This window comes from Meriones unguiculatus, chromosome 10, assembly GCF_030254825.1.
Source record: "Meriones unguiculatus strain TT.TT164.6M chromosome 10, Bangor_MerUng_6.1, whole genome shotgun sequence".
Classification (NCBI taxonomy): Eukaryota; Metazoa; Chordata; class Mammalia; order Rodentia; family Muridae; genus Meriones; species Meriones unguiculatus.
In genome coordinates, this window is record NC_083358.1 from 96,387,461 (window position 1) to 96,413,251 (window position 25,791).

Below are 25,791 nucleotides of genomic sequence, written 5' to 3' on the forward strand. Positions count from 1 at the left end.
TGCATGAGCTGTCTCAAATTTCTTCTTGAAGGCACTTAGTGCTATGAATTTTCCTCTTACACTGTTTTCATTGTGTCCCACAAGTTCGGGTATGTTGTGTCTTCATTTTCATTGAGTTCTAGGAAGACTTTAATTTCTTTCTTTATTTCTTCCCTGACCCAGCTGTCATTTAGTAGCATGTTGTTCAGTTTCCATGCTTGTGTAGGCTTTTTGCTATATCTGTTGTTGCTGAGGTCCAGCTTTATCCCATGATGATCAGACAGGATACAAGAGATTGTTTCAATCTTCTTGTATCTGTTGAGGCTCATTTTGTGACCAACTATATGGTCTGTTTTGGAGAAGGTCCCATGAGGTGCTGAGAAGAAGGTAAATTCTTTTGTGTTTGGGTGTACGGTTCTGTAAATGTCTGTTAGGTCCATTTGATTCATGACCTCTGTTAGAGACATTGTTTCTTTGTTTAATTTCTGTTTAGTTGACCTGTCCTTTGTTGAGAGTGGGGTGTTGAAGTCTCCCACTACTAATGTGTGGGGATCTATGTGTGGTTTAAATTTTATCAGTTTCTTTTACAAATGTGGGTGCCCTTGTATTTGGGGCATAGATGTTCAGGATTGTGATGTCTTCCTGGTGGAATTTTCCCTTGATGAGTATGAAGTGTCCTTCCTCATCTCTTTTTATTAATTTTGGTTGAAAATCTGTTTTATCAGATATTAGAATGGCTACTCCTGCTTGCTTCTTGGGTCCATTTGCTTGGAAAGCCGTCTTCCAACCCTTTACCCTCAGGTAATATCTAATGTCTATCTTTGTGACTTAGGTGTGTTTCCTGTATGCAACAGATTGCTGGGTTTTGTTTACGCATCCATTCTGTTAGTCTGTGTCTTTTTATTGGAGAATTGAGTCCATTGATGTTGAGAGAGATTAATGGCCAGTGGCTGTTAAATCCTTTGATTTCGATGTTGGCTGTGGTCATAAGGTTGTGTGCTTGGTTGCTTTTTGTTTTACTGTAGTGAGGTTAATTATTTCCTATGTTTTCTTGAAAGTAGCTAGTTTTCTAGGGTTGTATTTTCCCTTCTAGTGTCTTCTGTAATGCTGGATTTGTGTGTAGGTATTGTTGAAATTTGTTTTTGTCATTGAATATCTCGTTTGCTCTGTCTATGAGGACTGAGAGTTTTGTTGGGTAGAGTAGCCTGGGCTGACATCTGTGTTCTCTTAGGGTCTGTATGATATCCGTCCAGGCCCTTCTGGCTTTCATAGTCTCTGTTGAAAAGTCAGGTGTGATTCTAATGGGTTTGCCATTATATGTTACTTGGCCTTTTTCTCTTGCAGCTTTTAGTATTTTTTCTTTGTTCTGTATACTTACTGTTTTGATTATTATGTGGCGGGAGGATTTTCTTTTCTGGTCTAATTTATTGGGTGTTCTATAGGCCTCTTGTATTCTTATTGGCCTCTCCTTTAAGTTGGGGAAATTTTCTTCAATGATTTTGTTGAAGATATTTTCTGGGCCTTGGTGCAGGGAATCTTCTTTTTCCTCTATTCCTATTATTCTTAGGTTTTGTCTTTTTATGTTGTCTTGAATTTCTTGGACGGTCTGTCAGGAATTTTTTAGATTTAACATTTTCTTTGACAGATACATTTATTTCTTCCATTGTATCTTCCACACCTGAGATTCTTTCTTCCATTTCTTGTAGCCTATTGGTTATGCTAACCTCTGTAGTTCCTGTTTTCTTCCCTAAGTTCTTTCTCTCCACAATTTCCTCCATTTGTGTTTTCTTTAATTTTCCCAATTCTATCTTCAGATCTTGAGCCATTTTGTTGATTTCCTTCACCTGTCTGACTGTATTTTCCTATTTTTCCTTCAATTCCTTCAGCTGTTTATTTGAACAATCCTCTGTTTCTTTTATTTCTTTCAGTGATTTTAGCATTTCCTCTCTAAAGGCCACAAACTATTTGGCTGCAACTTCCTCTATTTCTTTATGGACGGCCATAATCTGTTTATCTTCCTCTAGGTCTTTACGCATTTTATTTGTTTCCTCCGTTATCCTCTTCATGAGCATAGATGTTAGGTCATCTTCTTGAATTTCAATTATGCTGGGGTGTCCAGGGCTACTTGCTCCTGAATAATTGGGTTCTGGAGATGCCATATTGCTCTGTCTTTTGTTGGTTGAGCTTTCACACTGGCCTCTACACATTAGGTTATCTTAGGTGTTTGGGGTTAGTTTCTGGTGGTTCCTGGAATCCGATGGTGGAGAGAATCCCCTTGGCAGGAAGATGGTTTTTCCTGAAGAAAGCCTTCTCAGCTTTTTGGGTATAGTCACTGAATGGCCAGTGTTTTTCAGGAATTGCCACTGCTCACCTCAGGCATAGAGATCTGAGTGGTAACTATGGTCCTTGTTAGTCGAGAGGGCTCTCCTTTCACCCAGAGAAGTCTTGAAGACTGCTGCCCTGCTTTTGGGTTTCCTGCTGTAAATTTAGTGATCTGCTGCTGTAACCTGTGTGTCCCGTGGTTTGGTCAGTTTTGTTAGGAATACCCGGTTGGAGCAGTACCTGGGGGTTGATCTCGGGAATTCCGGGCTTTTGTAGATCTGAGGTTGGGGCTCTGTGCCCCAGTACTCAAGCGGTAATCTGTGGCGGGTGGGTACCACTCTCCTGGTAACAGCAGGCTATCTGGTGCACAGCAGGTCCCTGGGTTGGGCTGGTCTGCGAGGCCTTTTCCAGGGATATACTGGGTGGCCTAAGTCTGTCCCCTTTGCTTCGTTCCCTGTGGGGTTTTCTCCTGACAGGGACTCCCAGTCTCTGTTGCCCTGGGGTGCACAGCTCTGTCTGTGCTGGAGAGCTGGGTGTGCAGCAACTGTCTGTGCCTGCAGCTGGGGCCCAGTTCAGTGATGGTTACTCGTACCGGCCGGTCTGTGAGACTTTTTTAAGGAAAGACTGGGTGACCCAAGTCAGAACCGTTTCCTTCCTTCCCTGTGGATTCTCTCTCTACAGGGACTCCCAGTCTGTGGTGTTTTTTGTGCCCAACGATCAGCCTGGGAAGGTGATCAGGATACGTAGGCATGTGGCTCTGGTCTGGCGTCCTAGTGCCTGCTGGACCCGGGATCTCTTCCAGGTTCTGGCTGGGTGACCTGAGCATGGACCCGACTGGTTCCCATGCCATGGGGGTTTCCTCTGGGAAACACGATCGCTGTTGTTTTAAGCCCAGAATTCAGCCTCTTGGTCTCTGTATGGAAAAATGTTGTCCTGCTCCCCAGACGCAATGCTCTCCTGGCGCCGCCATCTTGTCCCTCCCCCAATTCTGAAATCTTAATATGTAATTTTATATTTCAGAAGCCAAAAGACCCACTCAAGATATCCATGTAAATAGAGAAGAAAATACACTTTCTCATTTTTCTAAGACAATGCAACTATGCATAACAACACGATTTTTAACACAGAGTGGGTCCTTTCAATAGGCACCTATAGTTTGTTTTTTTTTTTCTTTAGAAGTCAGAAAGTTTTGTTTATATACTTTTATTTTTTATGTTTTTACAATTTATTCACTTTATATCCCAATTGTAGCCCCCTCCCTCATCTTCTCCCAGTCTCTCCCTACCTGTCCCCACCCCATCCCTATCCCCTAGCCTACTGAAAGGTGGAGGTGGGGGTAGGGGGATAGTTCTCCACCTCAGCCATCAGCCCATAGCTTATTCAGTTTCGTCATGACTGCCTGGATCTACTTCCTCTGTGGCCTGGCAAAGCCACACTGCCAGGGGGAAGTGATCAAAGAGCAGGCAACTGAGTGCATGTCAGAGACAACCTCTGCTCCCCTTACTCAGGAACCCACATGGAGACTGAGCTGCCTATGGGCTACATCTGAGCGAGGGATCTAGGTCCTCCCCATGCATACTCCTTGGTTGGTACATTAGTCTCTACAGGGCTCCCTGGGCCCAGATATTTTTTTGGCTTTGTTGGTCTTCTTGTAGAGATCCTGTCCCCTCCAGATCCTTCTATCTCCTCCTTCTTCCATAAGACCCTGCCCAAAGTTTGTTTGTGAGTCTCTGCATCTGTTTCAATACGCTGTTGGGTGGAGCCTTTCAGAGGAGATCTATGGTAGGCTCCCGTCCTGTTCCCTCTCTACCATTGCTTCCAGTGTCTATCCTGTTTAATAGGCATCTATTGTAAGTTGTAGGTTTTAACAAACAAATTGTGATTTCTATGTTGTTATATAACATACTAATACTCCTTCCTAAATTAGTAGACTATGTTAAAAGGAAATAATGCATCCTTAGCCACTGAGGCTAAAACCATAATAGGAGTTTTGTGATATTTATAACTACAACATTTAAAGAAAAATAAAAACAGTAAAATGCAGAATAACCTTACAGTAGAATGCTTCCAAAAACGAATAATTTCCTTGATATTTTTTGCAGGGTGGAGGAAAAAGTAGTCTCTCCATTCATCCCAGTCTATCGTCATTGACCCATCGCTATCCATGCTGAAATAAAATTTTAAATGGTGTTTAATAACACTTGTAACGTCACCATTATTCACAATTCTGAAACCCTTCTGGAGTGTTTCTTGTTGAAGCCATTCCTCTGGACTTCATCAATACCACTGTGTTTTCATTTTTTCCTTTTAAAGAATACAGTATCCTTTAGAGAAACGTCAGACTTCGAGAGAAATTGAGAGGATGGTAGAGACAACTCTCATATAGCCCTACATCTATGTTTTCCTGTTGGTTACATCTAACATGACTGTGGTTTATTTGTTACAATTTTAAACTAATGTTCTTTTTCCATTTCAGCATCACACTGAGATATAACATTCTATTCAGTTATCATATATATCTCCCTAAACTCCTCCCAACTATGGCAGTTTTCAGACTTTTCTTATTTTTAACAATGCTGACATTCTGTAAGATCGCTGATGATCAGGGGCTAGGGAGACAGCCCAGCATGTAAAATGCTTGTCTTGCAATCACAAGGATCTGAGTTCAGTCCCCAGCACCCATGTAGAAACAAGCTACTTTTGCTGAGGAGATGGAAGCTGGAAGGTCCCCCTGGCTCACTGGCCAGCCAGCCTAGCATACACTGGGAGACCCCATCTCAACAGAAGAAAACAAACAAACAGGTGGATGGAGCCTGTGGCACAACATCTGAGCTTGTCCTCTCACCTCTACATGCACGAGTACACAAGGACATATACATGCATGTACACACACACACACACACACGCACACGCTCATCAGATGTTTCATAGACTGCCCCTCCACTAAAATCAATCACATGTTGCTTTTCAATGTAATTGTTTTTAATGTAATTCTCACATTTCCTATTATTTCCCGAGGTGACAGTATTTTAAGATCATCTGCACATCTCTAGCACCGAGCTGTTGACTGACTAAGTCAATAGCTGACTGAAGAATAACCGTGTCTCTTCTGGGTCCTCTAGTATCATGTTTACCTTCAACCCTCTTTTCCATGTTTACAACTTCCAAATCAACTTCAAAGTCATTTTTATACATATATTCCATTTTTTAATACCTAATACTCCATTTTCACTATGCACAGCTCAGTGTTAATTCAACTTTCACATGTCCCCTGAGAAAATGGCTCAGTGCTGCACAAGTCTCATGACCTGAGTTCAATTCTCAGAACCCATGACCCACAGAGGAATGAGAGACTTGCCTTCTTCACATTGTCTTCCACCTTTCACACTCAGCATGTGTGCACCTGCACACACACAATAATGAAAATTTCACCTTAAAAATTGTCTCTTTGTGTCTAGGTAAACGGTAAAGTAAGATGGGGGAATTTTAATACAACTTTTCTAAAATGGTAATTTTGTCAAACAAAATTTATTCTCCTGACAAGCAGCCTAGCACAATTCGCAGCATCAGCGAGTTCACTGTGAGTACTCATGAACTGACAAAAATGAGTGTCTGCAGGCACTGGGCCAGAAGCGTGCTCAGACGTGAGCCAAGTTCCCCTCCATGCTGGTTGCTAGCTGGGAGCAGTTTCCAAATGGCTGCATGTAGAGTCTAAGTAGAGAAGGAATGGATAGAACAAAAGAGATGTGCAACTCAGACCTCCTGGCAAGCAGGAGCTCACAGGCAAATTCTGTATATAAGCGCCCAAATAGGAAGCTACAAATGATTCCATCAGCCTGACCGTGAAACGACTATGGCACCTGGACATGGTGGCTCACACTTGGATTTCCAGCAATCTGGAGGCTGAGACAGAGCAGTGAGTTCAAGGGCATTATGAGCTACAAAGTGAGTGAGTTCCAGGACAGCCCGGCTACACAGACCTTCTCTCAAACAGACAAACAAAGAAAGGCAAAGCAAAAGAAGCACTAAAGGCCTGTCTGCTTAGTGGGAAGTCTGCAGCTGAGCTGTGTTAGGAAGGGAGAAAATATCAATCTACACACCAGCTCTTGCGGAACATATTAAAAGCACTTGCACAGCACTGTTGTTGCTGAGGTTATCGTTCAGTGATGGGGAGCTTGCCCAGCATGGGTGAGGTCATCGGTTCAATGCCCAGTACCACCACCAAACAAAAAATCTATTCTTACTTCTAAGAGATATCTGAAAATTGATGAACTAATTATGTAATTTAGCAATTTGCAATAACAACGATAAACATAAAGAACACACATACTATTTAAACAAATTTAACTGAAAATAAAAATAGGAAGCAAAGGAACTCATGTGACAACTTCATAAGTACAACAGATTTTCTTTTGACCCCCACATGCACACGAACCACATATGTGCCTCCCACCCACGTGCATATATACATGCATTCATACACACATATATACACACACAAACTAAAATAGTAAAAATTTTAAAATAGAATTGGGAAATTTTCAGTGGCTTTGTTCTCTTCAAAAGGCACACATAAACCTCACTGTTTAAAAAAAAAAAGAAACATTGTTATCAATTTGGGAGAAAGCAAACAGGTAATAAGACTATGATGAACCCACTGCCACCTCCACAGCAGGTCCCAGCAGTCAGTGCAGCGGCAGCTTGCAGCACAGCTCTGTGACAGGCTCGGCATCCCACGTGCCCCCACCTTACGCCACCATGATGGCCAAGAGGAAAGTCAGCACAGCGCAGACAGACGGTGAAAGTGGAGCACAAGGCGCCACCTCCACTTGGCAAGGCTAGCCGCCTAACTTGCCCCTGACAAGGCAGACCCCAAGTTTGTGGAGTGGTGTTGGAGGGCTGTGAGGCACCACTGGAAGACAAATCATTAGACAAAATAGTGCAAACCGAAGAGAAGGGAGCAAAGGGCAAACAGGCTCAGGTGGCTGGCCAGCAGACCACAGATCTGCTTGCAGAAAATGTTGGGCCCAAAAACCAGAGTCCAGCCTCTGAAGGAGAAGAGACAGAAGACCATCGTGTCTGTCAGTGGTCCTCGCCTCCTTTCTTGTTCAATCCAGAGGAACCCTTTTATCAACTATTTAGTAAATGCGCGTTTTCATTAAGTATAAACAATGTTTGAGAGGTGAAATCATTCACTGGTTGTTTCCTGAGGGGGGACAGTTAGAACTAGAAGATAGCGGGGCACTGATCAGGCTGTGACTGTTTCGAGGTCACTGTAACATGCCACAGAGGGGGCTAGTGTTATATCCTACAAAACCAAGCAGACTGAACTGCAGTTTGAACTCTCAGCCAGGGGTTTGTGTCTGCAATGTTTTCAGTTACATCTGGTCTGAATGGTTCTACTAGACCCGTTTTCTAAACCTCCACTGCTTGGCCCAGTTTGAACCGTAACTATGGCTCTATAGTATAATATGAAATCAGGTAGTGTTACCTCCAGCACTGTTATTTTAGATCAGTATTGCCTTGGCTACACTGGGTCTTTCGTGCTTCTATATAAATTTCAAAGATTTTTTTTCTTTCTATGGAAAACAGTGTTAGAATTTTGATAAGTATTGGACTGAGACTGTAGATTGTTTTTCACAGGACATACTCATGCCCCGCACACACAGAGACATAAGAGGGCTTTAAAAACACAGCTTTTTAAAAAGCGGACTTAAGAACTATAAAGTATGAATGGTTCTATAACTGTTAATGAAATTTAATGAGAATCCTCCCACATAGGAACCAGAAGGCTCAGCTAGTTTTATGTAAGTTCTTTTAAACCTTAAGAAATAGGAAACTATAGTTGCTGGTAGGTCAATCGTGTTCCGCCAGATGGTTCAGGAGTGCAAGGACAGCACAGACTAGGAGTCAAGGAGTTGTTTAAATGAAGAAAAAAGAAAAAGGAAGACAAAAACGGCAAGTATATGCAGTTGTGTGTGCTAGGAAAGTGGAAGTGGGTCTGGGAAGAGCTGGGGAAGGAGCAAAGAATAAGTAAGATCAAAATACAGTTGTGAAATTCTCAAAGAATAAATAAAATGTTAAGTGTGTGAGTAAAAAATGTAATAAAACTCTAGTTATGGGGAAATTGCCTGGAATGCTTGTTTTTTAATGCAATGTTCCATGTCAATAAAATATTAGAAACTCTGCAGTTTGCAGCAAATTAGCCTCATTGGTTCTGATGTAGGTCTGAGGAGCCTCCAGTCTGAAGGACAATGCTGGTGAGATGGCTGAGCAGGTAAAAGGTTCTTGCCTGAGAACTGAGTTTGGTCCCCAGGACCCACCTGGCAGAAGAAACCAACTCCTACAAGTTGTTCTGTGTGCCCTGGTGTATATGCTCCTGTAAATTGATGATGATGATAACAATGACAACGATCTATTATTAATAACAAAAGGGACTCAGAGCCACAGAGTGCAGGAAAAAAAAAAAAAGAAGCAAACAGCTGTAATGATTAGTATTCTCACCTGAACACCTAAGAGACAAGCCTCCAGGCACACCTGTGAGGGACTATCTAGGTTAAGGTTAGCCTCTGAGACTGTTTGTGAAGCATCATCTTGATTATGCTAATTGATGTGGGAAGACCCACCTACTGTGAGTGGCACCATTCCTGGGCAAGGGATCCCAGAAAAAGGGCGCTGAGCACGGCATGCATGCATTAGCTCATGGCTCTCTGCTCTTGATTGTGGGTGTAACGTGACCAGCCACTTCACGTCCAACACAGTAAAGGACTATGCCCTGGATCTGTAAATCCAATAAGACCTTTCTCCTTTAAGTTGCTTTTGTCAAGGTATCGTATCCAAGCAACAGAAAACTTAACTAACATAAAAATCCAATTCTATTTTATGTGTTACAAAGAACATACATAAAGATACTATTCCCCAACTCATTCCAGGAGGTCAATGTATAACATAGAAAGGCAAAATTAGGAGACAGCACAGAAAGGCTGATCTGGGCAATCTCTCTCATGAAAACAATTGCAAAAATTATGAACAAAGTTTTAGCAAGTTGGCTACATCACAAGGTGTGTGTGTGAGTGTGTGTGTGTGTGTGTTTGTGTGTATTTGTGTGTGTGTGTATGCATTCGAATTTATGTGGATATGAAGGCCAGAGACCAACCTTTGATGTCATTCCTCAGGGGTCATCTCATTGGCCTTCTTTTTTTCAGGGTCCCTCAGTGAGATCTGGAGTATCTTTGGTTTCTATTGCTATTATGAGGCCATGACCTCAAAAAGCAACTTAGGGAGGAAATGGTTCATTCCATCATATAGGCAGGAGCTCAGGACAGGAACTTGGAGGCAGGAACTGAAACAGAGGCTATGGAGAAACACTGCCTACTGGCTTGCTCCCCATGGCTTAAGAACTGGTTTCTTATACAACCCAGGCCTACCTGCCCAGGGGTGGCACCCCTCAGGAGGGTGAGCCCTCCCCCATCAAACATTAATCAAGAAAATGCCCCAGAGCCTTGCCTAAAAACAATCTGAGGAAGTTATTTTCTCAGTTGAGGATCATCTTCCAAGTAACCTTGGCTTATGTCAAGTTCACACACGCGCACGCACACACGCACGCACGCACGCACGCACGCACACACTCATGCACACTCACCAGGACATAGGGTTTGCTCATTAGGCTAGCTGGCTAATGGCCTCCAGGAATGACTGTCTCCATATTCCCAGAGCATGCTATCATCCCTAGACTAAGTGGTTGCTGGGCATCACACTCAAATCCTCATGCTTCACAGCAAGCACTTTACCAACTCTCCTATCTTCCAGGACCGCATGAGAGAAAAATTTAGTATGTTTACCACAAGATGAATGCAGATAAATTAATAAAAAGAAAATTGATAATATACCACACCTAAAGACTAAAGAAATATGTTCAATCATCTCATAAATGTAAACCCATCTGAATTTTTTAAAATCTCTCTACAAAATGAGAGATGGTGCCTGAAGTGCCACGTGTGCAGAATTAGTTTCTTACACAGACTATAAAACACAAAACTATTAAAAAGCGGGAGCGCAGGCTGACCTTTTTAGGATGTCCCTTGCCTGAGAGAGAGAAATGTGGAGTCCCAGTGTTCGCAGGGCAGCAACTACTTCTGAAGCATCTATTACTCCTTTAAAAAGTCAGAAACACTAAGTTAAGAATCTGAAAAAAAATGACAAAAATATGCTTAGAATATGACCGGATTTGAGTTAAAGTCTGTGTTTGGTGAGTCTTTACTCCCAAATTCATAACTCAAAGCCTAAAAACTCCAAAATGTTGGCACCAAGTTTACATTTTCTAGAAGAGTCTCTTTAAACTGAGGCAAGAACAGGTTTACTCGGGTATTTATCTAATTAAATCTGAACATTCATGTTTCAGGACAAAATTATTTATGAATATAATAGCTCATGGCCCAGATATCATGCAGAATATCACAAATCACAAGCACACTGCATTTCTATAAACTCAAAATTCTAAATTTCAAACAGCATCTAGCCCCAATGACTACAGATTGTAACACATTTGACTGTTTTACCTATTTGAAAAGAAGTGAAAACGTTACTGCTGAAACCTGATTCAGGGGCACAAGAAAACAGGACTCTGCCTATAAAGGACTCTGTAAAAGGATCAACACCCTCATAGAACCAAGCTCTTTCAACAAACAGGTACTGTGATAACTAACTCAAATAATGTGTGTGTACACATATACAATTAAAATTTTCCCTCCTGTTGAGCAGGCCTTAAGTCCAATAAGAGAGCTGTGGGTTTTCACCAAGGTATCTGTATCATATACATACATACATACATACGTGTGTGTGTGTGTGTGTGTGTGTGTGTGTGCGCCTTCTATGCGGTTCACTTTTACATTGCTAGATGTTGTGACAGAAAATTAAAAATTCCTATTCTCAAACTCTAAAACACAAATATAATACATAAAATTTTCCAAATTAAAAAAAGAGATTATTTTTACTTTTATTACATTTTTTCTTTTTTTTCATTTTTAAATAATTTATTTGTTACCATTTTACGTGCATGTTTTGCCTGCATGCATGCCTGTGTGAGGGTGTCAGATCCCCTGGAACTGGAGTTACAGACAGGTGTGAGCTGCCATGTGAGTGCTAGAAATGGAACCTGCGTCCTCTGCAAGAGCAGCCAGTGCTCTTAACCGCTGAGGCATCTATCCAGCCCCCTCTTTTTCTATTTCTTTTACATTTTAATATAATTACATCATTTCCCCCTTCCTTTTCCTCCCTCTAACCCCACCCATGTTCTTCCCTATTCTCTCTCTCAAATACATGGCCAATTTTTAGTTGTTGTGATATATTCGTGTGTATTTATTTATATATGTATGTGTTCTTAAATATGTAAATACAACCTGTAAGTCCATGTAATGTTACTTGTATGTATATGTTTTAAGGCTAACCATTTGTTACTGGATAAGCAACTGGTGTGTTCCTCCCTAGGGTAGACTATCTAGCTTCCATCATTCCTTAGATGCCTGCTGCTCTTTGCCTCAAGCTGATGCTTCTTGAGCTTTCCTCTCTCCACATTAGTATGTCTGCGGATGCTGTCCTTGTTCAGGTCTTGTTTAAGCAGACATACTGATGAGACTTCATAAGTGTAACTTTCTGCCCTCTTTAATAATGATCCCTGAACCTTAGGTGCAGGAGTTGTGTTGTAGGTGTTATCAGTTGGGACTTGGCTCCAGAGCTCTGCATGTGATCTTCTGTGAATGTCTCCATCTGCTGCAAAGAGAAATTTTCTTGATGAGGAGTGAAGACAACACTTATCTGTGGGTATATGGACAATATTTAGAATGTCCCTAGGGGTTATTCTGGTAAGCAAAGTGACTGTTGTAAGTTTTCCTCCAAAATCCATGACTTCAGTAGTCCTGGGTGGTTGGCTAGGTTTCCAGGACCAGCCATGATTTCCCTCCTTTGAGCAGGCCTTAAGTCCAATAAGAGAGCTGTTGGTTACCTCTAAGGTATGTGAGTCACTACTGCTTCCTTAGGGTTATGGTGCCATGAGGGTCGCTGTTGCAGTTCACAGGCATGTCCAAGTGCCAGAGTGTAGATGTGGAAGTCAAAAGACAAGTTCAAGAATCAGTCTATTCTTTCAATGTAGGATCAGGGACCACACTCGGTCGGCAGGCTTGCAGAGCCAGCACCTTACCCGCTGAGCCATCTCAGTGGCCCTGATAATTCCTGAATGTATATATCATCCTTTATATCAACTTTAGTGTCTCCTGATTCAAAATACATCAAAATGCTAACCATAAATTTAGTCATACTTTTCACTTATGTAAACCACTTCTAGAAATTATGTATGAGAAACTGTATACATGTGAGGTTATTAACTAATCCATCAACCAAGACACTTTTTCATACAGTGTCTCAAATTTTCTTTAATAGACTCAAGTGTTCCACGTTCCAGACAATGGAGTTTACTGGCCTACAAACCAAAGTTTCTTCAGATGATACACTCTACTCCTTCCTTAACAAATACTCATCAGTTAAATTCAATTATCTGTAAAATTGTCAATCTGCTATGTAAATCACTGTCTTCACTAGAGTTACTACTGCTGTGATGAAGCACCAAGATCAAAAGCAATGTGGGAAGGAAAGGGTTTATTTCACTCAGCTCCACTTTTCAGTTCCTCAACAAAAGCAGTGGGGTCAGAAACTCAAGCGGGGCAGAGCCTGGAGCCAGGAGCTGATGCAAGGCATGCTGCTTACTAGCTTGCTTCTCTTGTTCAACCTGCTTTTTTAATTAATTTAATTTTTTATTAATTACAATTTATTCCTTTTGTATCCCAGCTGCAGCCCCTCCCTCATCCCTTCCCAATCCTACCCTTCCTCCCTCTTCTCCCCCTATGCCCCTCCCCCAGTCCACTGATAGGGGAGGTCTTCCTCCCCTTCCACCTGACCCTAGCCTATCAGGTCTTATCAGGACTGGCTGCATTGTTTTCCATTGTGGTCTGGCAAGGCTGCTCCCCCTCAGGGGGAGGTGATCATAGAGACAGCCACTGAGTTCACATCAGAGACAGCCCCTGTTCCTCTCATTAGGGAATCCACTTGGACACTGAGCTGCCACGGGGTATATCTGAGCAAGGGTTCTAGGTTATCTCTATGAATGGTCCTTGGTTGGAGTATCAGTCTCAGAAAAAAAAAAAAAAAAAAAAAAAAAGAAAGAAAAAAAGAAAAGAAAAAAAACTGGGCCCAATTTTTTGGTTCTGTTGCACTTCTTGTAGTGCTCCTGACCCCGCCAGGTCTTTCTTTCTATCTCCCCCTTCTTTCATAAGATTCCCTGCACTCTGCTCAAAGTTTGGCTATGAGTCTCAGCATCAGCTTTAATACCATGCTGTGTAGTCTTTCAGAGGCCCTCTGTGGTAGGCTCCTGTCCTGTTCCCTGTTTTCTCCCTCCTTCTAATGTTCATCCCATTTGCCTTTCCGAATGAGGATTTAGCATCCTAACCAGGGTCCTCCTTCATGCTTAGCTTCTTTAGGTGTACAGATTTTAGTATGATTATCCTATATTATATTTCTAATATCCACTTATAAGTGAGGCTATCCCATGTGTGTCTTTCTACTTCTAGGATACCTCACTCAGGATGATCTTTCTAGTTCCCACCATTTGAATGCACATTTCATGATTTCCTTGTTTTTAATTGCTGAGTAGTATTCCATTGTGTAAATGGATACAATTTCTGTATCCATTCCTCCATTGAGGGACATCTGGGTTGTTTCCAGATTGTGGCTATCACAAATAAAGCTGCCACAAACATGGTTGAGCAGATGTCCTTGTTGTATATTCGAGCTTCTTTTGGATATATGCCTAGGAATGGTATAGCTGGATCTTGAGGTAGCACTATTCCTATATTTCTGAGAAAGCACCAGATTAATTTCCAAAGTGATTGTACAAGTTTACATTCCCACCAGCAATGAAGGAGGGTTTCCCTTTCTACACATCCTCTCCAACATGTATTGTCACTTGACTTTTGCATATTAGCCATTCTGATAGGTGAAACAGTGAAATCTCAGGGTTGTTTTGATTTGCATATCCCTCATGACTAAGGACACCCAACTTTTCTTTAAGTGTTTCTCTGCCATTTGATATTCCTCTATAGAGAATTCTCTGTTTAGCTCTGTACCCCATTTTTTAATTGGATTACTTGATTTGTTGCTGTTTAACTTCTTGAGTTCTTTATATATTCTGGATATTAGCCCTCTGTCAGATATAGGGTTGGTGAAGGTCTTTTCACAGTGTAGGCTGTCGTTTTGTTCTGACAACACTGTTCTTTGCAGCAGCTTTTCAGTTTCATGAGGTCCCATTTATTGATTGTTGATCTTAGAGCCTGTGTTGTTGGTGTTCTGCTCAGGAAGTTATCTCCTGTGCCAATGAGTTCAAGGTTCTTCCCCACTTTTTCTTCTAACAGATTTAGTGTGTCTGGTTTTATGTTGAGGTCTTTGATCCACTTGGACTTTAGTTTTGTGCAGGGTGATATATAGAGATCTCTTTGCATTTTTCTATATGTAGACATCCAGTTAGACCAGCACCATTTGTTGAAGAAGTTGGGTCTTTTTTCCATTGTATTGTTTTGGCTTCTTTGTTAAAAATCAAGTATCCATAGATACGTGGGTTTATTTCTGGGTCTTCTATTCAATTCCATTGATCCACCATTCTGTTTCTATGCCAGTACCATGCAATTTTTATTGCTATTGTTCTGTAGTACAGCTTGAGATCAAGGATGGCGATACCTCCAGATCTTTTATTGTAGAGGATTGTTTTAGCAATTTTGGGTTTCTTGTTATTCCATATGAAGTTGAGAATTTTTCTTTCCAGGTCTGTAAAGAATTGTGTGGGTAATTTGATGGGAATTGCATTGAATCTGTAGATTGCTTTTGGTAAGATGGCCGTTTTTACTATGTTGATCCTGCCCAGCCATGAGCATGGGAGATTTTTTTTTCGAAGTTTTTTTTTTTTTTTTTTTTTTTTTTAAACAGGTCTTTCACTTGCTTGGTCAGAGTCACACCACAGCACTTTATGTTATTAGTGGCTACTGTGAATGGTGTAGATTCCCTAGTTTCTTTCTCAGCCCTTTTGTTTTTCATATACAGGAGGGCTACAGATTTTTTTGAGTTAATTTTTTATCCAGCTTCCTTCTTATATAACCCAGGACCACCAGTCTAGACATGGCACCACCCACAATGGACTGGGCCCTTACTCTTTAATCACTAATCAAGGAAATGCCATGCAGGCTTGCCTCTAGCCCAATCTTATGGAGGCATTTTCTCAACTGAGATTCCCTCCTCTCAGATGACTTTAGCTTGTTTCAAGTTGCCATATTACCCAGCACAATCCCTATAATAATGTAGTTCAAAGACTGATAAACTCCCCAAAAACCTGGCAAATTTATATGAACACAGTAACATTTTAAAATATTTTACATTAGGAACTCTGATCGTATAAGTAGTTAGCATGTGCTTCTTCTATAAAGTATATTACATTGTGCTAAATGCATGTTAGCTGAAGCAAAATACAACAGAAGGATGAATGAGAGTCAAAAATGAAGCATTGTAAAGGACACAACTCAGCCCATAACAAGTGCAGTATTCTCTTTCTCAGCTTCGACTACCCTGGCCAAACTCTACACAAAAGGGATTTCCAGGATACATGTGGTAACAACGACTAAGATAGCAACACAGCGCGGAAAACTCAGTCAAGGCAGCACCTCTAAGGGTTTGCTAGGACCTGAGCGCTGCACTCTGGGTGGTGGGCAGTATCCCTGAAGATAACTGTACCTACTGCTACAACTGGGGTACTCAAAGTGATAAAGCTAGTAGAAGGCAAATAGTAATGCTTCTAGAATGGTATCTCTGAAGGCTGAGACTGATCTATAATATTCCTGCTTGACCTGCCAAGGCCTATAGTATGATACTAATATATCAACTTGAGAATTTCTTCTTGGTGTGAAACTTATTTGCCTCAGGAGCATTTTCTACTACCAAAGTTTATTTTTTTTATTCTTTTAAAATATTTTATTTTTATTTTTTTAATTACAGTTTATTTTCTTTGTATCCCCCCTCTAGTTCCCTCCCTTCTCCCCTCCCAAACCCTCCCTTCCTCCCCCCTTCTCCACGCATGCCCTTCCCCAAGTCCACTGGTAGGGGAGGGTTTCTTTTTCTTCCTTCTGATCCTAGTCTGTTAGGTCTCATCAGGAGTGGCTGCATTGTCTTCCTCTGTGGCCTGGTAAGGCTGCTCCCCCCTCAGGGGGAGGTGATCAAAGAGCAGGCCAATCAGATTATATCAGAGGCAGACCCTCTTCCCATTACTATGGAACCCACTTGGACACTGAACTGCCATGGACTACATCTGTGCAGGGGTTCTAGGTTATCTCCAGGCATGGTACTTGGTTGGAGTATGAGTATCAGGAAAGACTCCTGTGTTCAAATTTTCTGGTTCTGTTGCTCTCCTTGTGGACCTCCTGTCCTCTCCAGCTCTTACTATTTCCCACTTCTTTCATAAGATTCCCTGCATTCTGCCCAAAGTTTGGCCATAAGTCTCAACATCTGCTTTAATAGTCTGCAGGGCAGAGCCTTTCAGAGGCCCTCTGTGGGAGGCTCCTAACTTGTTTTCTGTTTTCTTCTTCTTCTGATGTCCATCCTCTTTGCCTTTCTGAATGGGGATTGAGCATTTTAGCAAGAGACCTCCCTCTAGGTTAGTTTTTTAGGTGTACATATTGTAGTAGGTTTTTCCTATATGTCTATATGAGTGAGTATATGCTGTGTGTGTCTTTTTGCTTCTGGGACAACTCACTCAGGATGATCCTTTCCAGTTCCCACCATTTACCTACAAATTTCACGATTTCCTTGTTTTTCATTGCTGAGTAATATTCCATTGTGTAGATGTACCACAATTTTTATATCCATTCTTCAGTTGAGGGACATATGGGTTGTTTCCAGCTTCTGGCTATTACAAATAAAGCTGTTACAAACATGGTTGAGCAAATATCCTTATTGTGTACTTGAGCCTCTTTTGGATATATGCCTAGGAGTACTATAGCTGAATCTTGAGGAAGCGCTATTCCTAGTTGTCTGAGAAAGCGCCAGATGGATTTCCAGAGTGATTGTCCAAGTTTACATTTCACTACCAAGGTTTATTAAACAGATGTATTAGTCAATGTTCTCTAAAGGAACAAAACTGATGGGATGAGCACGTATTACAATGGGATTCATTACATTGGTTTACACAGTATGGGCTGGGGAGTCCAACAATGGCTGTATGCTGGAGAGGCTGAAACTTAACAGATGCTCAGCCTCCGTGGCTGGATAACTCATCAGCCCCATTTTAGAGCTGAAGGCCTAAGGGATTTCTGGAGCCACTGATCTTCAGTTCAGTTTCATAGTATGTCTTTTCTGTTGCTGTGATCAAACACTTTAAGAATGGCAACTTACACAAGAAGGTCTTAATAAGGCTATGACTTCAGAGGTTAGAGTCCATGATGGTGGAGCAAAGCATGGTGGCAGAAACAGCTGAGAGCTCACATGAACCACAAGTAAGCAGAGAGCTCACTAGGAATGAGGCAAGTCTTTTAAAATGTAAAGCCCATAACCAGTAACACCCCTTCTCCAACCAGGCCACACCTCCTAATCCTTCCCAAATACTTAAACCAACTGGGCACCAAGAATTTACACATATAAACCTTGTAGGGGCCATTCTCATTCAAATCACTACAAAGGCCAAAGAAGTTGAGTTCTAACATCAGGAAAGGATGGTAGTAGCCGAAGCAATAACAAGATTAGATGAGTTCACACGTAAGGAGAAAAAGTAGGCAGGCAAAAATAAAATTTCTTTTACCTCAGACCCCTTTATAGAGACATTACTGAAAAGTCACTCCCACTCCAGAGGAGCATTCCCCCCCCCATTCCCTCTACCTATACACCAACCCTCTCATGCACCACACACCCATATCCCACCCCACCCTCAGTTAATCCTTCCAAAAAGTACCTTCACAGACTCGCCCAGAGGTGTGTCTCTTAGTAGACTACAAATTGACTCAAGTTGGTAACCAAGATTAATCATCACAACAGGGATAACAGAAACACTGTGTTTTCCTAAAGGCATTTTAACTTCATTAATTATATAAGGATCTTCAGCTTCACACATGATCATGGTGGTGACAGTCAAGAATAGAGTAAAATTCCACAACAGCAATAGAGTATGTCTAGCTTAGACCAGCAAATGGCCAGATCTAATTAACCAGAATATAACCAGGTCTGCAAACCTGCATTGATAATGAATGCACTACTGTTTTCAAAAGATCAGAACTATCCTAAATGTCTAACAATACAAGAATGATTTGATGATTCACATACTGTTGCCAGAGCTATTAGGGTCACAGCCAGGCTAATAAGCCACACTGGGCTACCTGTCCTCAAAAAGCCAATTAAAAGCAAAATGAGGTTGGAGAGATGACACAATACTTAAGAGTGTATACAGTTCTTGCAGAGGACCCAAATTTGGTCCCCAGGACCTAGGTCAGGCTATTCATAATGCCTGAAACTCTAGCCTCAGGGGATCTGAAGCATCTGGCCTTCATGGGCACATGCACTCACATGTACATGACCATGCATGCATGCATGTGTACACACACATACAAACATACACGCACACAATCACATGTGTATGTGTGCGCATGCACACATATGTACACAAATCAAAAAAGTAAAAATAAATTAGAATTAAGAAAACAAAAGAGATACAATAGTGAAAACCAGAAAAGGGCTGTCGTGGCCATACTAGAAAAAACAAGGTCTAGTGACACACCACTACCAAGGCAACCTTTACACACGGTGCAGGTTTGAACAGACAGGCAGAGGTGTGCAGAATGGAGCGCTCCTGGTCAAGGGCACCCATCACCATTGTCCCGGCTCCAGCCTCTCCTTTACAGCAGTATGACAGGTTGTTAGAACTGTGTGAGATCTCTTTCCAGAAAATCGCCCCTTCTGTCTGGAATCAACAAGCCAGTCTTCCCCCGGCCCCCAATGTAACACTCCTGAGGTTATTCCAATGTCCTGGGAGCCATTATTTCCACAGTCCAATAGCCAAAGGGAGTGGGGCCATAAGTGTCTCTTTAGAGTATCTTCATTCCCTCCAGGACAGTCATACAATTGGATATTTCCCAACCACTAAAAATTATGTTTGCAAAAGAAATGAAAACACAACATAACATTAAGAAACCCAGGACACAAAACTATACATGTAACTGCAATTTCATGTAAAGAAAGAGAAACCAAGAAAAAAAACAAACTCTATACAGAATTATGAAATTGATCAAAATATAAAAATTGATCTCAAAAAAGTAGATGGGGTGGTTCTGGAATCACGTGGGAGATGCCCTTGAGACACACTTTGGGGTAATCCCACCTGCATTAACTGAGAAGAGAAAGCCTGCCCAGTGCGTAGGCATGCCCTGGCTGGGGTCCTAAACAATGAAACTAGAGAAAGCACTAGAGCACTAGAACTCACTCCTCTCAGCCAGCCGCTGCTCCAGCTCTTGCCGTGTGCCTTCCTCACCTGGATGGACGGCTCCCTTGAACCAGGAGCCACAATAAAACGTTTTCCCTTCAATCACTTCTGCCAGCTCTTTTTTTTTAACACTTTCATACATGCACATGATCAATTTTAGTAATTTCAACAACTCATTATGCCCTCTCTTAATTCCCCACTTCCCAATAAAACCATTTTTCTTCCCAAAACTTCCTCCACTCTCTCCACGTCTTCTTTTCTGTGTGGCCTGCTGAACTTCATTGGGGTTTTCTGTGAGTAGGTTTTTTCCTGGAGCAAGGGCAGCTTATCAGGAAGTACATCGATGAAAACAGTGGCACCTCTTCCTCCCCCTCCCCCATCACCATTAACTGCTCACAGTCTCTAAAGGAGGGGTGGCTCATGATGGAAGCTGGCAGACCTAATTACATGCAGCTCTTGTGCAGATGAGCAGAGTGATCGTGAGTTCATGAGTATAACACCAATGTCATTCAGCACATCTCACCATCCTCCAGCCTATCTGTTCTTTCTGCTTATCTCTTCCACCATGTCCCCTTGAGTCTTGGAACGGGTAATATCGAGGACCATTTACAGCTAAGCATTCCACCACCCCTTATTCTTGGCAATTCAGCCAGTTATGAGTCTCCATTCACTATGCCCACTGCAGTAAGCAGCTTCTCTGACACAGGCTGGGAGCAGTGTTAATCTCTGGATATAAACATGTACTTCAAAAGCAGGGTGACCACGCTTTGACTTAGGAAAGCATAGTGGGTTCCCTTGAGAGCCTATGATCTCTTAGCCAGCAGCTCTTAAACAGGTTCACAGTACCAGACATGACTCTCTCCTTTGAAGCAGGACTAAAATCCAGGCAGAAGTAGTTAATCAGTCCCATAACATTCATGAAACTATGCGTCAATGGACGTATCTTGCAGGATTCTAAACAATTTTTACTTGCTTTTCAAAGTCTGAATTACCTAAATTTCCTGAAACAAATACATTTTCAATACCAAATATATATTCCAATAACAATATATATTTCAATATCAACATTGTCATTGTGTGTGTATGTGTGTGTGTGCACGCATGCACATTGGGGGACATATGTGCCAGAGCGCACCTGTGAAGGTCAGAGAACAACTTTCAAGAGTGGCTCTCTCCTTGTTTTTTATGTGAGTTCCACAGATCATCTCAGAGTGCTTGGCTTGCAGGGCAAGCAGTTCCTCCCACTAAGCCATCTGCCAGCCACAAAAGTCATTTCTTTAGACTTCCTTGCCAAATTATCCATTTATTTATTACAAAAAAAAAAAAAAAACAGAGGACTACCCAATACACAAAGCTTTAAGTTCAGAGGATATAACCCCCTGCAAAACTGATTTCATTAAAATATAAGATATCAGGTATGGTGACACAGACCTTTAATCCCAGCATTCAGGAGGCAGAGGCAGATGAATCTCTGTGAGCTTGAGCCAGCATGGACTACATAGTGAGTTCAAGGGCAGCTAGGGCTACACAGAAAGAGACTCTGTCTCAAAATGTGAATAAATTACATTTTAAATGAATAAATTACATTTTAGAACAGTAGTTCTCAACCTGGTGTCACAACCCCTTTGGGAAGGGGTCAATGACCCTTTCACAGGGGTCACCTAAGACCACTGAAAAAATGGACATTTACACTGGGATTCATAACAATAGCAAAATTACAGTTATAAAGTAGCAATGAAGACAATTTTATGGTTGGGGGTCACCACAACATGAGGAACTGTATTGAAGAGCTGCAGCAGGAAGGTTGAGAACCACTAGGCTAGAGAGATGACTTGGTGGTTAAGAGCTCTGGCTGCTCTTCCAAAGGACCCAGAATTCCTGCACCCTCACGGCGGCTCAGAACTGCATATAAATGCAGTCCTTGGGAATTCAGTGGCCTCTTCTGGCTTCTGGGTACTTGTCACACATGTGATGCACAGACAATGCAGGCAAAGCGTTCATTTTATACATGTATATGAATGTGCCAGACATGATAGTGTACACCTTTTCCTCAGCACTCAGGAAGCAGAGCCAGTGAGATCCCCAAGAGTTCGAGACCAGCCTGGTCTACAGAGAAAGTTCCAGGACAGCCAGGCCTATACACGGTGAGATCTGCAACCTCAGGACTTTCCAATAAAATAAAAGAAACTCATTGCAACAACCATACATAAAGCCACTATGCCATGTCAACACTGGCATATTTCATTAATAACTGCGGTTTCCGTTAGTGTCCATTACACAGTTTTCAGTCATTAGGGCAAACCTAAGTCTCAAAACAAACAAACCATATGTGTATGTGTGTGTGTGTATGAGTATGCTTGCACACTTGCACACATGCATGCACATGTGTATGATTTAGGGTAAGTATAAGACCTATTGCTAGCTAGTTTACTGTCAATTTGACACAAGCTAGAGTCATCTGAGAAGAGAAAACCTCAGTTGAGAAAATGCCCCCATCCAATGGGCCTATAGACAAGCCTGTGGGGCATTTTCTTGGTTAATTACTGATGTGGAAGGAAGCAGCATCCACAGGCAGGAAGTCCTTGGGTATATAAGAAAGCAAACTGAACAAGCCAGAAGAACAAGCCAGTAAGTAGTGTTCTTCCGTGACATCTGCCTCAGTTCCTGCCTCCAAGTTTCCTCCCTGCTTGAGTTCCTGCCCAGATTTCCTTAGTAATGGACTGTTACCTGGAAGTGTAATAAGAAATAAGCTCGAAAAACCCGAGGGAGCCAAGATGGCGGCGCCGGGAGAGCACTGTGTCTGAGAAGTGGGACAGCACTCTCCGTGCAGCGACCAGGAGACTGAACTCTGGGCCCTAAAACTGCACCGATCATGTTTCCCAGGTGAGGGGAGGCTCCCACGGCATGGGAATCGGTCGGGTCCACTCACGGCTACCCAGCCAGAACCCGGAAGAAATCCCGGGTAACGCGGGCTTTGGGTGTCTGGGCTGGAGCCGCAAGCGTGTGTGTCCCGATCACTTTCCCAGGCTGATCAGTGGGCACAAGGGTGCCTGAGACTGGAAGTCCCAGTCGCAAGAAAACCCCACGGGGAAGCAAAGTTGCGAATCTGATCACGGGTCACCCAGTCTTTCCCTGGAAGGTCTCGCGGACCACGGATACCCACCGCCATCGCAACTGAGCTCCCGCCACACGGAGAGCTGCGCGCCCAGCTCACCGGTACAGGTGAGCTGCGCTCCCCAGTGCAACAGGGACTGGGAACCCCTGCCTGGAGAAGGCCCCACAGGGAAGGAAGAAACCGTGCTGCTGGGGTCACCTAGGCTGTGCCTGGGGAAAGTCTAGCAGACTGCAGATTGCAAACAGGCAAGTACGCCCAGCCATCACAGATCCGGGCCCAAGCAGGGAGCACAGAGATACTGGGAACCCAGCCCCCACAGACTAGCAGGCGGGCGCACGCTCCACCAGCCCAGAGGCCTGCTTTGTACCAACTACTCCTTACAGACAGAACTGTGTGCCCCAAACACCAGAGTCTTAGAGTCACAGGCTGGAGAAACCCTCACAAGGAACAAGGAACGAAGCAAAGGGGACGGACTTAGGCAACCCAGTATATCCCTGGAAAAGGTCCCACAGACTGGCCCAACCCAGGGAACCGCTGTGCCCCAGATAGCCTGCTGTTACCAGGAGAGCAGTACTCACCCGCCACAGATTACTTCTTGGGTTCTGGGGCACAGAGCCCCAACCTCAGACCTACAAAAGACAGGGAACCCTGAGATCAACCCCCAGATACTGCTCCAAGGGGCAAACAGTTACCCCTAACAATACCGACCAAACCACGGGACACATAGGTTACAGCAGTTGATCACTAAATTTATAGCAAGAAACCCAGAAGGAGGGCAGCTGTCTCCAAGACTTCTCCCAGTGAGAGGAGAGCCCTCTTGACTAATCAGGACCACAGTTACCACCCAGGTCTCTATGCCTGAGGTGAGCTGTAGCAACTCCTGAAAAACACCAGCCATCCAATGACTATACCCAAAAAGCTGAGAAGGTTTCCTTCAGGAAAAAACATCTTCCTGCCAAAGGGATTCTCTCCACTACAAGAGTCCAGGAACAACCAGAAACTAAGTTCAAACAACTAAGATCGCCCAATGGGTAGAGGACAGCGTAAAAGTTCAACCAACAAAAGCCAGAGCAATATGGCATCTCCAGAACCCAGTTATCCAGGGGCAAATAGCCCTAGACACCCCAGCATAATTGAATTTCAAGGAGATGACCTAACATCTATGCTCATGAAGAAGATAACAGAGGAAACAAATAAAATACTGTGGCAAGCCGTGGCTATTAGGCTATTAAGTTGCCGAGCCTAAAAGATGGCACCTGCCCGATGTACTGACTGCTGATAAACAAGTCCATATTTGGTCAAGGAGAGCATGGCACTGGCCCATTGGCTGCCTGCTGCAGGTCTGCTGAGTGAGCGTGATTGGCTGTGATTGGTTGATGCGGTTGCCTATATAATTGGGAAGTGCCCGGGGTACGGGGGAGAAGAAGCTTACAAAGTCCTGAATAAACTGCTTGAGGAAGAGCTGGTGGTTGCGTCTTCCTTGCTGGTCGAGGCGGTCGAGACGAAATACAAAAAGAAATAGAGGAAACTGCAGCCAAACAGTCCGTGGCCTTTAGAGAGGAAATGCTTAAATCACTGAATGAAATAAAAGAAACAGTGGATTGTTCAAACAAACAGCTGAAGGAATTGACGGAAAAACATGAAAATACAGTCAGACAGGTGAAGGAAACCAACAAAATAGCTCAAGACCTGAAGATAGAATTGGAAAAATTTAAAAAAACACAAATGGAAGAAATTGTGGAGAGAAAGAACTTAGGGAAGAAAGTAGGAACTACAGAGGTTAGCATAACCAATAGGCTACAAGAAACGGAAGAAAGAATCTCAGGTGTGGAAGATACAATGGAAGAAATAGATGTATCTGTCAAAGAAAATGTTAAATCTAAAAAATTCCTGACACAGACCATCCAAGAAATTCAAGACAACATAAAAAGACAAAACCTAAGAATAATAGGAATAGAGGAAAAAGAAGATTCCCTGCAACAAAGCCCAGAAAATAACTTCAACAAAATCATTGAAGAAAATTTCCCCAACTTAAAGGAGAGGCCAATAAGAATACAAGAGGCCTATAGAACACCCAATAAAAGAAAATCCTCCCACCACATAATAATCAAAACAGTAAGTATACAGAACAAAGAAAAAATACTAAAAGCTGCAAGAGAAAAAGGCCAAGTAACATATAATGGCAAACCCGTTAGAATCACACCTGACTTTTCAACAGAGACTATGAAAGCCAGAAAGGCCTGGACGGATATCATACAGACCCTAAGAGAACACAGATGTCAGCCCAGGCTACTATACCCAGCAAAACTCTCAGTCCTCATAGACGGAGAAAACAAGATATTCAATGACAAAAACAAATTTCAACAATACCTACACACAAATCCAGCATTACAGAAGACACTAGTAGGGAAAATACAACCCAAGAAAACTAGCTACATCCAGGAAAACACAGGAAATAAATAACCCCACTACAGTAAAACAAAAAGCAACCAAGCACACAACCGTATGACCACAGTCAACATCAAAAGCAAAGGATCTAACAGCCACTGGTCATTAATCTCTCTCAATATCAATGGACTTAATTCTCCAATAAAAAGACACAGACTAACAGAATGGATGCGTAAACAAAACCCAGCAATCTGTTGTATACAAGAAACATACCTAAGTCACAAAGATAGACATTACCTGAGGGTAAAGGGATGGAAGACGGCTTTCCAAGCAAATGGATGCAAGAAGCAAGCAGGAGTAGCCATTTTAATATCTGATAAAATAGACTTTCAACCAAAATTAATCAAAAGTGATGGGGAAGGACACTTCATACTCA

The 25,791-nt window shown here is 42.5% G+C and overlaps 1 protein-coding gene across 1 annotated transcript in view; it reads right to left on the reverse strand.

The window, feature by feature from the left end:
* LOC110561782 (mitochondrial adenyl nucleotide antiporter SLC25A24-like) overlaps window positions 1-25,791 on the reverse strand; it is a 53,841-nt gene that overhangs the window by 19,222 nt on the left and 8,828 nt on the right. Inside the window, exons 3-4 of the mRNA XM_060393289.1 lie at window positions 10,367-10,454; window positions 4,357-4,468 (exon numbers count right to left, since the gene is read on the reverse strand). Of these exons, the coding sequence (XP_060249272.1) occupies window positions 4,357-4,468; window positions 10,367-10,454 (200 nt within the window). The remainder of the gene's footprint in view (window positions 1-4,356; window positions 4,469-10,366; window positions 10,455-25,791) is intronic.